The sequence below is a fragment of the Capsicum annuum genome, chromosome 7 (genome assembly GCF_002878395.1).
Source record: "Capsicum annuum cultivar UCD-10X-F1 chromosome 7, UCD10Xv1.1, whole genome shotgun sequence".
Classification (NCBI taxonomy): domain Eukaryota; kingdom Viridiplantae; phylum Streptophyta; class Magnoliopsida; order Solanales; family Solanaceae; genus Capsicum; species Capsicum annuum.
The window spans coordinates 224,415,611-224,429,616 of NC_061117.1; the positions used below are offsets into that span (position 1 = coordinate 224,415,611).

At 35.7% G+C, this 14,006-nt stretch overlaps 2 protein-coding genes and 1 non-coding gene across 3 annotated transcripts; 1 reads left to right on the forward strand and 2 right to left on the reverse strand.

Moving 5' to 3' along the window:
* Positions 1-54: 54 nt before the first annotated feature.
* Positions 55-141, reverse strand: LOC124886333. The gene has a single exon (XR_007043419.1). It is a non-coding gene; the product is annotated as a small nucleolar RNA snoR114 (small nucleolar RNA).
* A 3,848-nt stretch (positions 142-3,989) lies between these two features.
* LOC107878754 (grpE protein homolog 2, mitochondrial) lies at positions 3,990-9,687 on the forward strand. Its single transcript, XM_016725867.2, has 6 exons — positions 3,990-4,359; positions 6,720-6,888; positions 6,979-7,169; positions 7,275-7,442; positions 8,385-8,513; positions 9,237-9,687. The coding sequence occupies exons 1-6, from the start codon at positions 4,201-4,203 to the stop codon at positions 9,315-9,317; spliced, it is 897 nt and encodes a 298-aa protein (XP_016581353.1). The 5' UTR covers positions 3,990-4,200; the 3' UTR covers positions 9,318-9,687.
* A 283-nt stretch (positions 9,688-9,970) lies between these two features.
* LOC107878755 (thioredoxin-like protein HCF164, chloroplastic) lies at positions 9,971-13,888 on the reverse strand. Its single transcript, XM_016725868.2, has 4 exons — positions 13,463-13,888; positions 11,509-11,721; positions 10,747-10,850; positions 9,971-10,463 (listed from the first exon to the last, which is right to left on the reverse strand). The coding sequence occupies exons 1-4, from the start codon at positions 13,658-13,660 to the stop codon at positions 10,181-10,183; spliced, it is 798 nt and encodes a 265-aa protein (XP_016581354.1). The 5' UTR covers positions 13,661-13,888; the 3' UTR covers positions 9,971-10,180.
* Positions 13,889-14,006: the final 118 nt, after the last annotated feature.

The window sequence follows — 14,006 nt, forward strand, 5'->3', positions numbered from 1 at the left end:
CGAACTAACTTATCATGATTATGTAATTAATTATACAAAAAAATACTGCAAAGAGAGCTCAGATGTGCAATTGAATCGCCTTTGGTCAGACGAGTGCGGAGACCCAAATCACCGCATAACGCACAAAGTTCGTCACCGCTCTAAATTGCACCAACAGGAATCGAACCCGCATCTGTACAGTGGCAGGGTACTATTCAACCACTAGACACTGGTGTTCCTTGTAATATTGTTAAGATAATATTCAGCATTGGGACATCAAGGATCACTTAAATTTGCTAGTAAATTTTACGTAGATACCAATTATAACTTGTTTCAATTAAATACTCCCTCCGTTTCATAATAAATGAATTGTTAAATTTTGACACATAAAAATACATTAAAGACATAAATTTAGCATAACTTTCCATTTTTGCCCCCCAAAAAAAAAGTTGAACTTGTAATACTTTTTCAAAAGTTAATTGATTGTCAAATCATAAGGATAAATTTGGAAAAACATTCAATGATTCACTTATTTTGAAACATCAATAAATACCCCAACAATTCGCTTATTCTGAAACAGAGGGAATACATGATAAAAGTGTTCTTGTTTGACACGTTTTAGAAAATTTCTGTGAAAGTTCCCTATTAGAATAGACATAACATTCTCGTTATTGTACACATCAGCTTCAATAGATAGATGTGTGATTTTATGGTTCAAAATGACTAATAGAAACATATTTAAATGTTTGATTTATTCAAGAATGTTTACTTGAAGGATGTCATCATACCAACAATATTGAGTTTTGTCAAAACTCCAAAATTAATAGTGTTTGAAACGAGAGTATTACTTGGACCGATAATCTTTTTAAAGTCCTCTTATTACATTCTCATTTTTTCACAAAAATAGGGATAAAAGTATAAGTACATGTTTATGCTCATTTTTTTGAGCCTCACTTGTAAGATATCCGAGTTTGTAATTGAATTGTAATGGTCACTTGAGAAAATGTACAAAAGGAAAATAAATCAAAAATTCTTATTTGAAAATACTCAATCAATTAAGTACTATACCAAATGATAATGAGTTAATACATAATAAAAATCAACCTATACCAAATTATAACTTTGACTTTAAACTTTGATAGTGCACAAATATGACCTTTAACTATTCAAAACCTGAACAAATATGACCTCCGATTTTGCAACCCCATGCGTGAGTCTCACTCGCGCCTACATGGAAAGGTAATCCAATCACATGGTGCCATGTCGTTCAAAGGGATGACTTAATCGGAGGTCATATTTGTTCAGGTTTTGAATAGTTAAAGGTCATATTCTAGATGTTGCTGCTATAAAAATAAATAATAATAATAATAATAATTTTCTTAAATTAAAAAAAAATTAGGTGTTGCTACTATAGAAATAAATAAATAAATTATTATTATTATAACAATAATAATAATTTATTTATTTATTTCTATAGTAGCAATACCTAATTTTTTTTTTAATTTAAGAAAATTATTATTATTATTATTTATTTCTATAGCAGCAACATCTAGCTTTTTTTTAATTAAAAAAACAATAGCCACTAGCAGGGATCGAATCCACACAGTAGGCTGAAGGAAGTGCCCAAGAAGAGCTAATAACACCACTGGGCTATCTAAGTGTCTTGTTTTATGAGGTTCAACATTAATATACGTACATAAATATACATTTTCTATCTTATATATATACAACGTAATATTTTTACCGATGGGGTTCAGGTGAACCCTATGGCAACCACGTAGGTCCGCCCCTCGTTAATTTAATAACGCTTTAATAACGTTAATTTAATAACATCTTTTAATTACATTAATTTGATAACATTAATTTAATATACTACTACTACTATCCTTAATAACATTAATTTAATAACGTTTTATTAAAACTATAATTTTTTTTACTATTAGTATAGTTTCATCTTTAATTTAATATTTTAGATGTATTATATAACTTAAATTCGTCCTCTGCTTTATAATATGTATACATACTCGCTCGATCTTTGTATGAGGCTGACCCGCCTAATTAATAAATCTTCAATATTACCTTTTTTCCCCAATGACAAAAGAAATTAAATGTCATTTTCAACTTTGAGCCGAAAATAATGAAAAAATAATAGTGAAGAGTCATTTAAAGGTCATATTTGAGCAGTTTTGAATAGTTAAAGGTCATATTTGTGCACTGTCAAAGTTTAAGGTCATACTTATGTATTATACCCTTAGATTTTAAGCTGGATGCGCCCAATTTTGCGTGTTGAACACGCGTTTTGCCATGTAGGATTAGAGGTCATATTTGTGCAGTTTTGAATAGTTAAAAGTCATATTTGTGCACTGTCAAATCACTGCGTAATAATGTACAAGTTCGTCACCGCTCGCACCGGGTATTTATATCAAATCGAACTAGCTTATCATGATTATGCAATTAATTATAAGGTATTAAAAAAAAAATATGAAGAGCTCAGATGTGCAATTGATTCGCCTTTGGTCAAACGAGTGCGGAGACCCAAATCACCGTGTAATAATGCACAAGTTCGTCACCGCTCTAAATTGCACCAGCTAGTAATCGAACCAGGATTTGTACCGTGGCAGGGTACTATTCTACCACTAGACCACTGGTGCTTCTTGCTGCTTTAGGTATTCTATAATCTAATAGTATATTCAACTTATTTCACTTTTAAAGAGAGAAAATTGGAAATGAAGTTATCCAGACACCTTCGTGGTGGACAAGATGAGGAAAATAAGACGAAATTATTCGGATATTCGAGGAGAAGATGCAAAAATGTCCCAGTAAAGGACTATGAAAAGTTGACTATAGTGGATATAAGGAGGGAAAGGTAGAGGCAGACAAAATAAGTAACGAGAAGAGATGATTAAATGTAAAAGATTAAGATCAAAAAATAAAGTAATAGTAAAGCAAAGTCATAGCAAAATACAATGATTTTTCTAAAGTATATAGCAAATCGAAATTCTTGAGGAGGACGTCTATATGTCTTAACTTTCTAATTTTCTAGACATCGCTCATCCAGGATATATCTGCCTACTTCACAAAGCTCTTTATGGATTCTATACTCCCCCAACTTATCGAGGACATGATCCTAAATAAAAAGATAAAAAAGTCAAGAATTACGATAAATATTAGTAGGTAGTCGAACACGTTTTTCTTTTCAATTTTATTAGTAATACTTTCCTACTTATATCTTCTTCCTTTTTTTTTTTAATCTTAATATTCTCGATTATTTTCCTTTGCTATAGTAATTATATTGTTTGAAGTTATTATTGTTTTCTCCCCTCGTTATTTTTATTTTACATACTTATTTTGATACGATTTACTTACATTAAAAGCCAATTAAAAATAAATTTTATAACTTTTTAATATAGAAATAATATTGCGTACACCTTCTAATATTCCATTTATAAAATTATATTAAATTCATTATTGTTATTTTTTTTTGGGGGGTTCCATCCGGTGTTCGGTGTCTGCATTGAAACCCCGACTAATTCGGATCGTGCGTTGAAGGGCCCATTAAGGTGACAGTGCTCCTAACAGAATTTTCTCCATACCAACAATCGAGCTCTCGATCTTTGGTTAAGAGTGAAACAGCTCCGTCCACTGCACCACAACTCATGTTGATTCATTATTGTTGTCTATCAATTATGTCCAAACAAAAAGGTTCATTTTCTTGTGATAATAACTCAATAGGTCAGCTTTGAGCTCCAACCAATCTACTCCTTTGATAACTTAACTCATAATCTTATAATTGAAGGTGAAAATCTTCTAATCCTAAGTAACCCAGAGTCACATTTGATTTATTTTTTTAAAAAGAATTGTCTAACAAAGAAAATTTTAAAATAACTGATAAAGTTGATGTAATGTGATAAGGAGATCACGAATTCAAACTTTAAATATAATTTCAATCAAAAATATAAAATAAAATTACGTATAATATACTCTATAATGAGGTACTTGCACAACGGAAACTTTAGTCGACGGAACTATAATTTTTCTAGAAGGAAATAGTTGTAGTAATATTTTCTTGTGTGTTCGAAATAAAATTTTCTTTTTTCCTTTTCTACCCTCTCAGCACCTAAAGCTAAAACCCTTTTCTGTTTCATTGTTCCACCGCCATTCCAAATTCACAATTTTCACTTGCAATTTCTCCAAAAGTAGCAAAAGCTCTTAAATTCAGGTATGTCATTGAGTAGAATCTCATCTCGATTTTCAAGGAATTTGCTGACACAGTGTCGCAATTCGCTGCTCATATATTATAGACAGAATCAACAACAGCAGCAGCACCATGTTCCGCTACTTTCATCTCAGTTCCACTCAATTCCCTACAAAACACAAAAGGTTCTATCTTTTTGCCCCTTTCAGTTCTTCTCCCTTTTTGTGGATTATTCTCAGGAAAAAGTGTACCCAGTTCATACGACTACCTCAGATGAAGTAGAGAGGCTTTTTTGTGGATTCTTGAATGAGGGTTTTTCTGGGGTTTAAGCAGAAATTGTAATTTTGGTGTAAAATAGGATTCTAACTTCAGTTTTATCTATTAAAGTGTGTGCTATTTAATGGGTTGTTGTCAAATTTTGATCTTGGGAAGATTTTGTGGATTTGGGTTTTGCTGGGGGTTCAAGCAGAAATTGTGATTTAGCTATAAAATAGGCTTCTAGCTTCAGTTTTATCTAGTAAAGTATGTGCTTTTATTGTCAAATTTTGATCTTGGAAGATTTTGTGGATTTGGGTTTAGCTGAGATTTAAGCAGAGATTGTGATTTAGCTATAAAATAGGCTTCTAGCCTCAGTTTTATCTGTTAAAGAATGTGTTGTTTAATGGGTGGTTGTCAAATTTTGGTCTTGGGAAGATTTTGTAGATTTGGGTTTTGTTGGGGTTTAAGCAGAGATTGTGTTTTAGCTGTAAAATAGGCTTCTAGCTTCAGTTTTATTTATTAAAGTATGTGCTTTTTAATGGGTTGTTGTCAAATTTTGGTCTTGGGAAGATTTTGTAGATTTGGGTTTTGTTGGGGTTTAAGCAGAGATTGTGTTTTAGCTGTAAAATAGGCTTCTAGCTTCAGTTTTATTTATTAAAGTATGTGCTTTTTAATGGGTTGTTGTCAAATTTTGATCGCGGGAAGATTTTGTGGATTTGGGGTTTCGCCAGGGTTTAAGCAGAGATTGTGATTTAGCTGTAAAATAGGATTCTAACTTCAGTTTTATCTGTTAAAGTATGTGCTTTTTAATGGGTGGTTGCCAAAATTTTATCTTAGTGAGATTTTGAACTTGTGGAATCAAGGTTTTGCTGGGGTTTAAGAGGAAATTGTAGTTTAGCTGTGCAAAAATAGGATTTTGTCCACAGCTTTTACTTTTAACCTCAGTTTTATCTATTAAAATTGATTTAACGGCCAAAAACACACCTAGGATATCCGGGTTTGTTTCCTGAGTTTCATACATGAACTATCACCAAATGTTTATTGAATACGTCTCAACTTGGTGTTACTTTTGATAGTTGAGGTGTGTTTTGATATACAGTTGGTGATAGTTCAAGTATGAAACACGAAAAAATGGTTACTTCAGGTGTGTTTTTGACCCTTCATGGATTAAAGTTTATACTTTTTAATGGTTCTCTGAAGAAAAGGTTTAATCTTTGTGCCACCCCTGTTCTCTTTGAATTCTTTTCCTTTTTGTGGATTATTGAGTTTGTGTTTTGCTGGAAATTGTAATTTGCCTGTACAACAGGTTTTTATTTGGACAACAACTTGATGGTATTTTTAACTCAAATTTTCTATATTAAATTCTGTACTTTTTAATGGGGTTGCGTTGAAGCAAGGTAAAATTGTCTCGGTGTGACCTATAGGTCAGGGCGCAAGCCGTGAAAGTAGTCAGTAATGCTTGCATTAGAGTAGGTTGTCTACATCACACCCCTTGGGTTGCGGCCCTTCCCCGAACCATGCTAACACGGGATGCTTTATGCATTGGGCTTCCCTTTTTAATGGGTTGTTGCCAAAATTTAAGCTTGGGAAGATTTGGACTTGATATCTTATTGGGAACTCTCACATATAGTTTAGTAGAAGGAGGAGAGAAGTTAAATTTGTTTGAACTTCAAAAAGTGTAGATATAACCATTTTGCCATAAGTTAATTTGCCTGTACAGCAGGCTTCTGTCTGGACCATAGTATGATGTTACTTTGAACTTCAGTTTTCTCTATTGAAGTCTGTGCCTTTTAATGGCTTGCTGCCAAGATTGTAATCTCTGGAAGCTTTGGACATAAAACTATCTTTTATTCATAGGCAACATTGGGAACTCTCATATCTAGTTTAGTAGGAGGAGGAAAGGAATTAAAATTTGTTTGGAATTCAAAGAGTGTAGATAAAAGCATTTTGCCTTGGCTAGTTTGCAGTATGTAATTGTACTTTTTTTGGGGGTGGGGTGGGGGGGGTGGGGTGTCCCGAATGAACTTAAAATGCAGGACAAAGACTTGTACGCAGGATAAAATGATTCGTATTTTTTTTCAAAATAAAAAAGTTTCCTAATTGTTTCGTTTTATTATAATCAGCCAGGTTTGGGAAAAAACAATGATCGTATGCTCGTCTTGTAAAACGATGCATGGGCAGTGATTTAATATCCATTGTTGAGCTTCTATTGTTTCTCTCCTTATAACATTGAATCTCTGATGCTTACCTAAATATTGCTTATTCTGCTTACTGTGTTTATGGTCAGGTTTCGCTAGTACCCGTATCCGCCTTGCAACGGTTTGGAATCTCATCCTCTGCATCCACCCAACCTGACGAAAAAGAAACATCTCAGTCCCAAGGTGGAGGAGGAAGTGGAGAAGAGAAAGCTTCAGCTTCTGCTGATTCTCACATCAAGGATGAGAAGGATGAATCAGGTTGCGATATGCCTCCAAGTTTAACATGACTGAAAACGCCATAAGCAGAAGATGTACTAAACAGTTTGTTTTTTTGTCATTCTGAGTCAGATTTGGATTTGGAGGACCTTTCTAGGGATGAACTGGTGAAATATGTGATTGAGAAGGAAGAACTCCTAAAGATGAAACATGAGGAGCTTCAGAAAATGCAGGATAAGGTTCTTAGGACTTACGCAGAGATGGAGAATGTCATGGATAGAACTAGACGAGAAGCAGAAAATACCAAGAAGTTTGCCATTCAGGTTTGTATTTGTTAGTACATGCTGTGCTACACAAGCACGATTAATTTTTGGTAGTCTAAGTTGCACTTCTATTTCTCTCATCTTTTGTTAATAACAATGCTGCAGAATTTTGTGAAAGCCCTTCTAGATGTTTCTGATAATCTGGGCAGGGCTTCTTCCGTTGTAAAAGAAAGCTTTTCCAAAATTGATGTATCTAAAGACACAACTGATGCTGTACCACTTCTGAAGACACTTCTGGAAGGTGTTGAAATGACTGATAAACAGCTGTCTGAGGTACATTCTTACCCCATAAGTATATTGTATCACATCTCTCATGTTTTTCTTACTGTGGATGCTGGAAAGCAAGTATCTAGCACGTCAACTTGTGTGTGCCCTCTTGGGTTAATAAGATGAAGGGGGAATTAAACTCGAGAAAGAAAATTAGGTTATCATGTTTTCTCTTTTTCTGGTTATGAAGTGAGAGTGCAGGGAGAGCAAAAGTTTCAGCACTTTCAAGTATAGATTAGTCACTTTCTATTAGTATACACTTTTTTCAACCGTACCAAATAATTAGAAATTAGTCATTAGTACTCTATGTAAGAGAAAAACAAATGAATTTCTCTTGGTTAATCCTTTTGTTTTGGAAAGAGAGGAATAGGAGGGCTTTTGAAGGCGTAGAACTTGATTTTGCAAAATTAAAGAGTAGTGTTTTGTATCTAGTTTACTTTTGGCGAACTTGTGAGGTCCCAATTTGTATAGAGGATTGGACCTCTTTTGTTGAGAACAATATTTTGATGTCGGTTCTCTCCTTTTGATATATGTATACGGGGTTCCCCCCAAAATGTTAATAAAATTATTTACCTTAGCAAAAAAAATAGAAGAAATCAATCAATTTTAGGTCTTTCAAATCCCTTCACAAAAATACAAGTCTAACAGAAATAAACTGCTTCTGGGAAAACATCAAACATTGTCCAAAGTGTTGTTGTTGTTGTATTGTTCAAGTGTAGCAACAATGATACTAGTTATTAGCTTCCACTCTTTGGCCATTGACATTATGCCTAGAGTATCTTTTGTCCTATTTCCAACTTCTCTGATGTTTTTATACTACTTGTTGAGGTCCGGGGGGTATTGTAGATGCTCAACGTTGTTGTTGTATTTTGCACTATGTTATGGATCTTTAATCCTTATCCTGTGCAGGTTCTCCTTTAGATCTAAGTTGATCTTTTGGCTTTTCAGGTATTCAAAAAGTTTGGTGTTGAAAAAATTGATCCTACAAATGAAGAATTTGATCCAAATAAGCATAACGCAGTTTTTCAAGTACCCGATCCTGAAAAGGCTCCCGGAGTGATTGCTGTTTGTCTCAAGGTATTGTTTAGTATTTTCTTCTCAATTACGAGTAATGTGATTGTTCTTTTGCACAGTCCTGTAGCAACATCTTAAAATCATTTCTGATCTTTACACATCTCAAATAGAGCCGTCAATATGGGCCAGGCCCGTTGGGACAGCCCGACCCAGCCTGTAATTTGATGGATAATTTGATGGAGTTGGGCTTCAGTTTTTGCAGCCCATTTAAGAACATGACTTTTTAGCTCGGCCCGGATAAGCCCGTGGCCTGTGAGGCTTGAGCAATGTTTGTTGGGCTAGCCCGTGGGCCGGCCCGTAAGTCAAATACATGCAACTATTTAGATTGCTTACTAGTATTTTTATTTGGTCGAAGGATATTATGCCAAAAGTTATTTAATTTTGCTATTAGGAGTATTTTTGGGGGTGTTAGAGACTTTGATTAATGTAATATTGTCTGGTAATATTTATGTTTATTAACAGTCTAAAATTAAATTATAAAATATCATTTTTTTAAAAATGGGATGGCCCGTGAGGCCTTCAGCCCCCAGCCCCCAGAGTAATGGTGTGGGCTTGGTGTTTTTTGACCCATCATTTTGATGGACCATCCCGGCCTGGCCTGTCAAACTCAAAGCCCGTGCGGGCTGGGCCAACCCGTATTGACAGCTCTAATCTCAAATATAATGGAAATCCCTCCGATTAGAATTCAATGAGTAGCAGATAACTTACTTGCACTTCTGTTTGCAGCCAGGGTACACTTTGCATGACAGAATTATTCGACCTGCTGAAGTTGGTGTGACAGTTGCCGTGGAAAATAAAGAGAATTGATCAAAGTATCAGCACCTAAATTGGCGGTTCACTACTAATGATCTAAGAGCTTGCAGTTTTAAAAACACGAACATTTTGATCTCTTAAGCGATCTGCACTCTACGTTCTACTTCACGGAAGGTGTTCATCGTGCAGACGTTAAGCTATAGCATCGCTTAAATGTTCTTTTGTTTGCTCTTTATTTAGAGTTGTGTTAAAACTGGAGCAGTCAGAAGTCAGTCTTATTGCGGTCGACCCCCCCCCTCCTCCCTTACCGATACACAAGTTTTATACGTTTTGAACTTTTAAGTTGGGGATGTGACTTATTCCGAGTGAAGGAAGTATTATTTTTTTCCGGCTACAGCGAAAATAAAGAAAAACTTTCAGCTTCTGAATGTTAAAAGCACTTGATAGCAAACTTCATGTAATTTGTGTGTGGAAATTGGTTGCTCATATAAGCACCTGCTCTCCGGTGAGAAAAAGGCATGTGCATGCATCTTTTCGTCTGTGTCTTTGGTGATGGGGGAAATATTTGCTTGCTGATTGTTATCCCGCAATATTATACACCCGATTTCACATAGGATGTACGGAGATCTTACCCCTACCTTGTAGAGATAGAGGTGTTTTCGATAGACCCTCAAATAAAGTCTGCCAGACAGTTTGCAAACACTCAGTAAACTAACCTGTGGAGTTGGCTATAAAGAAATGGGTCACTTGTGCAATATACAGCACTCTGCATACTCTCATATACAATGAAGTGTGCAAAAATAGTGCCAAATTTACAAACTAGCAAGTGGTACTTGTCACTCCTTTCTCAATGCATATTAAGTCTTGCAAGAAAAATGACGGTTTGAGCAATAGATCCGGGTACGCGCGCCTGAGTTCTAACCATGACTTCTCGGGTCAGAAACCTGATGGACCTTGCGCGATTCAGCACTTGTATATTGTCCCACAGCGCGAGAATAAGGTATTGATTCTTTTCCTCGTGCAAGGGCGTCCACGTTCTCAAGCAAATACTGTTTTGGAAGGCGGCCAACGACATTACCTTCCTCATTTCCATCTTTATCCAGGAATGCAAAATGGGGTATGCCCTCAACTCCAAACTCATCAAGTTCTTGTTCCCACTTCGTGTTATCCACATTCAACATAACAAAATTCACGCGGTCCCTGCATTAACAACATCAACTTTACAACAACATACTCGGTGTAACCTGTGGGTTCTAGGAAGGGTGGTGTGTACACAACGCTACACCTACCTTGTGAAGGTAGGGAGACTGTTCTCAGAAGTCCCTCGGCTCAAGCAAGACGACAGCATGAACTTTCTCAACTTAAATTGTTAACTGAATCATGCTATGCATATGGCTAATACTAACACATGCTACAAACTCAACTAATTATTGCTTAAAGAACAGACATAACTCTATTATAAAGATAGGAACAAGAGATTTACTTGTACTGCTGTTCAACTTTATAGACATCTGGAGCTAATTCTCGACAAACTTCACACCAATCGGCATAAAATTCTACAACAGTAGGCTTTCCATTGGAAAGCGCCTGCATGGGAAGAGATCGAAAAGATAATTTACATTAAATGTAGAAACAGAAAACATAAGAAGGAAACTACAGTTGAATCGACTCAATAGTGAAGTACATATGTATGATTTAGAGGAAAGAATTACAAATGCAACCAGCTTCTTGCTCCATCACTTTATATTAGTACATAAGAAGCCCAGTTTCTGCTAGCTTATCAAAAGGAATAGCAGAACTTCTGTTAATGCACAACGAGGTCTACTCCCCTAAAACTAAATGTATTCAAGGAGTTCCATGACCCTCTTAATCAGTCACCGATAAACTTTTGTGATAACATTGACGCACTGTGAATCTCATTAAATCCAGCCTCTCATCTCGGATCAAACATTTACGAGTTAATAATCATTTTATCCAAGCTAAGATAGCTCTTGTTGAGCTCATTGTTCATCCAGTTTCATTTCTCATATGATTTTGACGGAGGGAAACAATAAAGTTATTGTGTTCATCTATTTATTCTTGCCTTATTATATCTATGTGAAGTAAAACATTTCCGTTAGTACAAATAAAACACTAATTGCAAATCCATCCAACCATAGAATACATAAATGTACTGGTATTACCAACATATGAATGCAGCAAAACAAATTATCATAAGAAATGACGCTCGTGCTTGTACACTAACCTCTTCATATGGCAGTGCTGCAGCCGTGATATCCTTCAAAGAAACACCTACATCTAGTCTTTGTGAAGAGAACAGTCCTACTGCTGCGAGGACAGACACTAGTGCTACCCGCCTATTAAAGTCTCTGGTCGGATATGCAGGACCGGTAGAGGGAGGAGAGACTTCAGCTTTACTAATCTCAGTGTCAACACCTGGCTCTATTGAGGACTTCTCCTGTACAGTACACATTTAGCCGAACCATCAGAGTCTAACAAAACCAGAGAATGGATCAGAGTGCATTGAGAAAGCTGAAATACCATCGTAACTGTGCACCTATATCAACTTAAGATCATATTGCACCATTAGCTAGACTTGCTATGTATATCCATCACCTCAAGAGCAAAACCTCAAGCATTGCGAGTTGATATGAATGGATTTAACTTCTTTGTTATTCATTTTTTTCCTGTGCAACAGATTATACAGGAAACTATAACACAGAGCTTTTCAATTATAGATCGGTATGGTCGAGAGTTATTAACACTATATTTCCTTTTCATCAAGTAATAAGTGAATTAACAACTTCCTATCTTAGTTTATTTGGGGAGAGGTGATTAGACATGGCATGACACACCTGCAACTTGTTGAGGATATGACCCAGATAGGAGGATATGGAGGTCGAGGATTCGGTTAGAAGGTTATTATGTAGTCGAGCATTTTCTAGTTTCCCTTGTCAATACTATTTTTCATTAATCTCTTACTATGTTATTCTTCGATTTTATTATTAACTGTTGTTTCCTTTGTTTCAGTTATTGTATTATTTGTTATTGTTGATGTTCTTTCCTCCATTATTTTCTACATGGCTTTTTCCAACTTGAGCCGAGGGTCTACCGAAAACCAACCTCTCTACCTTCCCAAGGCAGAGGTAAGGTTGCATACACATCACGCCATCCCCAGACCCCACTTGTGTGATCACATTGGATATGTTGTTATTCTTTTGTAAGTAACTATCTATTTTTCATAACCGTCGAGTCCAGACCAACGTGTACGCATCTCGACTAATTCCATGGGATACTTGTTACCTCTCATTAACTGTGGTGTTTGGACCAGCTTGGACGCATCTTGAATAAATCCATGGGATACTAGTTACCTCTCATTAACCGTGGCGTTTGGACCAGCTTGAACGCACCTCCACTAATGTATCTACTAACTCTCACTAGCAGAGTTAACAATATTTTTCATAATCTATTGACCACTAGGCCACACCCTAAGTGCAATTAACAATACCCTATTTTCTTTAAAACTAGGACAATTGAAAACAATATCAGCACATGCTACGAAGGGCAGCCTTGGAGTAACCGGTAAAGTTACTGCCATGTGACCAAGAGGTCACGGGTTCAAGCCTTGCCTCTTGCAGAAATGCAAGGTAAGGCTGCGTACAATACACCCTTGTGGTGGAGGCCTTCCCCGGACCCTACGCATAGCGTTCACTACAGTGCACCGGGCTGCCCTTTTTATCAGTACATGCTACCCTCAACATGGAGTTATTGACCAAAAAGTCCCTTTAAGTAAAGGGGTTTGCTCAATTTCTTCCTTCTTCAATCACACTAAACATAAAAAACCATTTTAAAGTTCTCAAAAAACTTAATGGGGTTGAAGAAAAACAATAAAGAAAGTGAAAAGTTCAAACCTTTACTGCAGATTCAGAGTTTTGTTGGCAGCAGTCTCCTGTTTTAGGGTCTGTTTGGCAGTATATACTTTGATATTTTCCAAGATTGTTAAGCTAATAATTTAGCAGGTTTCACAAAGTGCAAAATTTGACCCAGAAGGTCTTTAAGTAAATGGGGTTTGCTCAATTTCTTTATTCTTCAATCACACTTAACAAAAATACCCTTTTTTCAAGTTCACAAAACTGCCCACCCAAACAAACCTTAAATGGTTTCAATGAAAAACAATAAAGAAAGTAAAAAGTTCAAACCTTTACTGCAGATTCAGAGTTTTGTTGGCAGCAATCTCCTGTTTTAGGGTCTGTTTGGCAGTATAATCTTTGATATTTTCCAAGATTGTTCAGTTGATTAGTGGAAAGTTTTACAAAGTGCAAAGTAGTTTGCTGGGGTCTAAAATGAAAGGGCTTCACTCTATGTAGTCCAATGGAAGTAGAAGCTACTTTAGCCATAGCCAAAACAACACTTTTTCTACCTTAACTGATTTGAGAAAAAATAGAGAAATTAATTTTTGAATGGGCTTAAAGTGAAAAAGAGTTTGAGGTAGTGGACATAGATGCTTGTTTGTTTTTGTAGATTTTTTTTAGTAGTGCCTTTGACCATCTAGAACGGCATCGTATTATACAGTGTTAAGTGCAAATAATTTTTCTCCCCTCCTCCAATGTGAGATTGCCTAGTACAAATTCAGAGTTAATTGGACTCTAATACAAATACTAAACTCCGGTGGTAAGCTGAAAAAAAAAATTCTAACTGTTTCTAAGGAATAAGGATTTGCTTTTACTAAGAAATAATGTGATA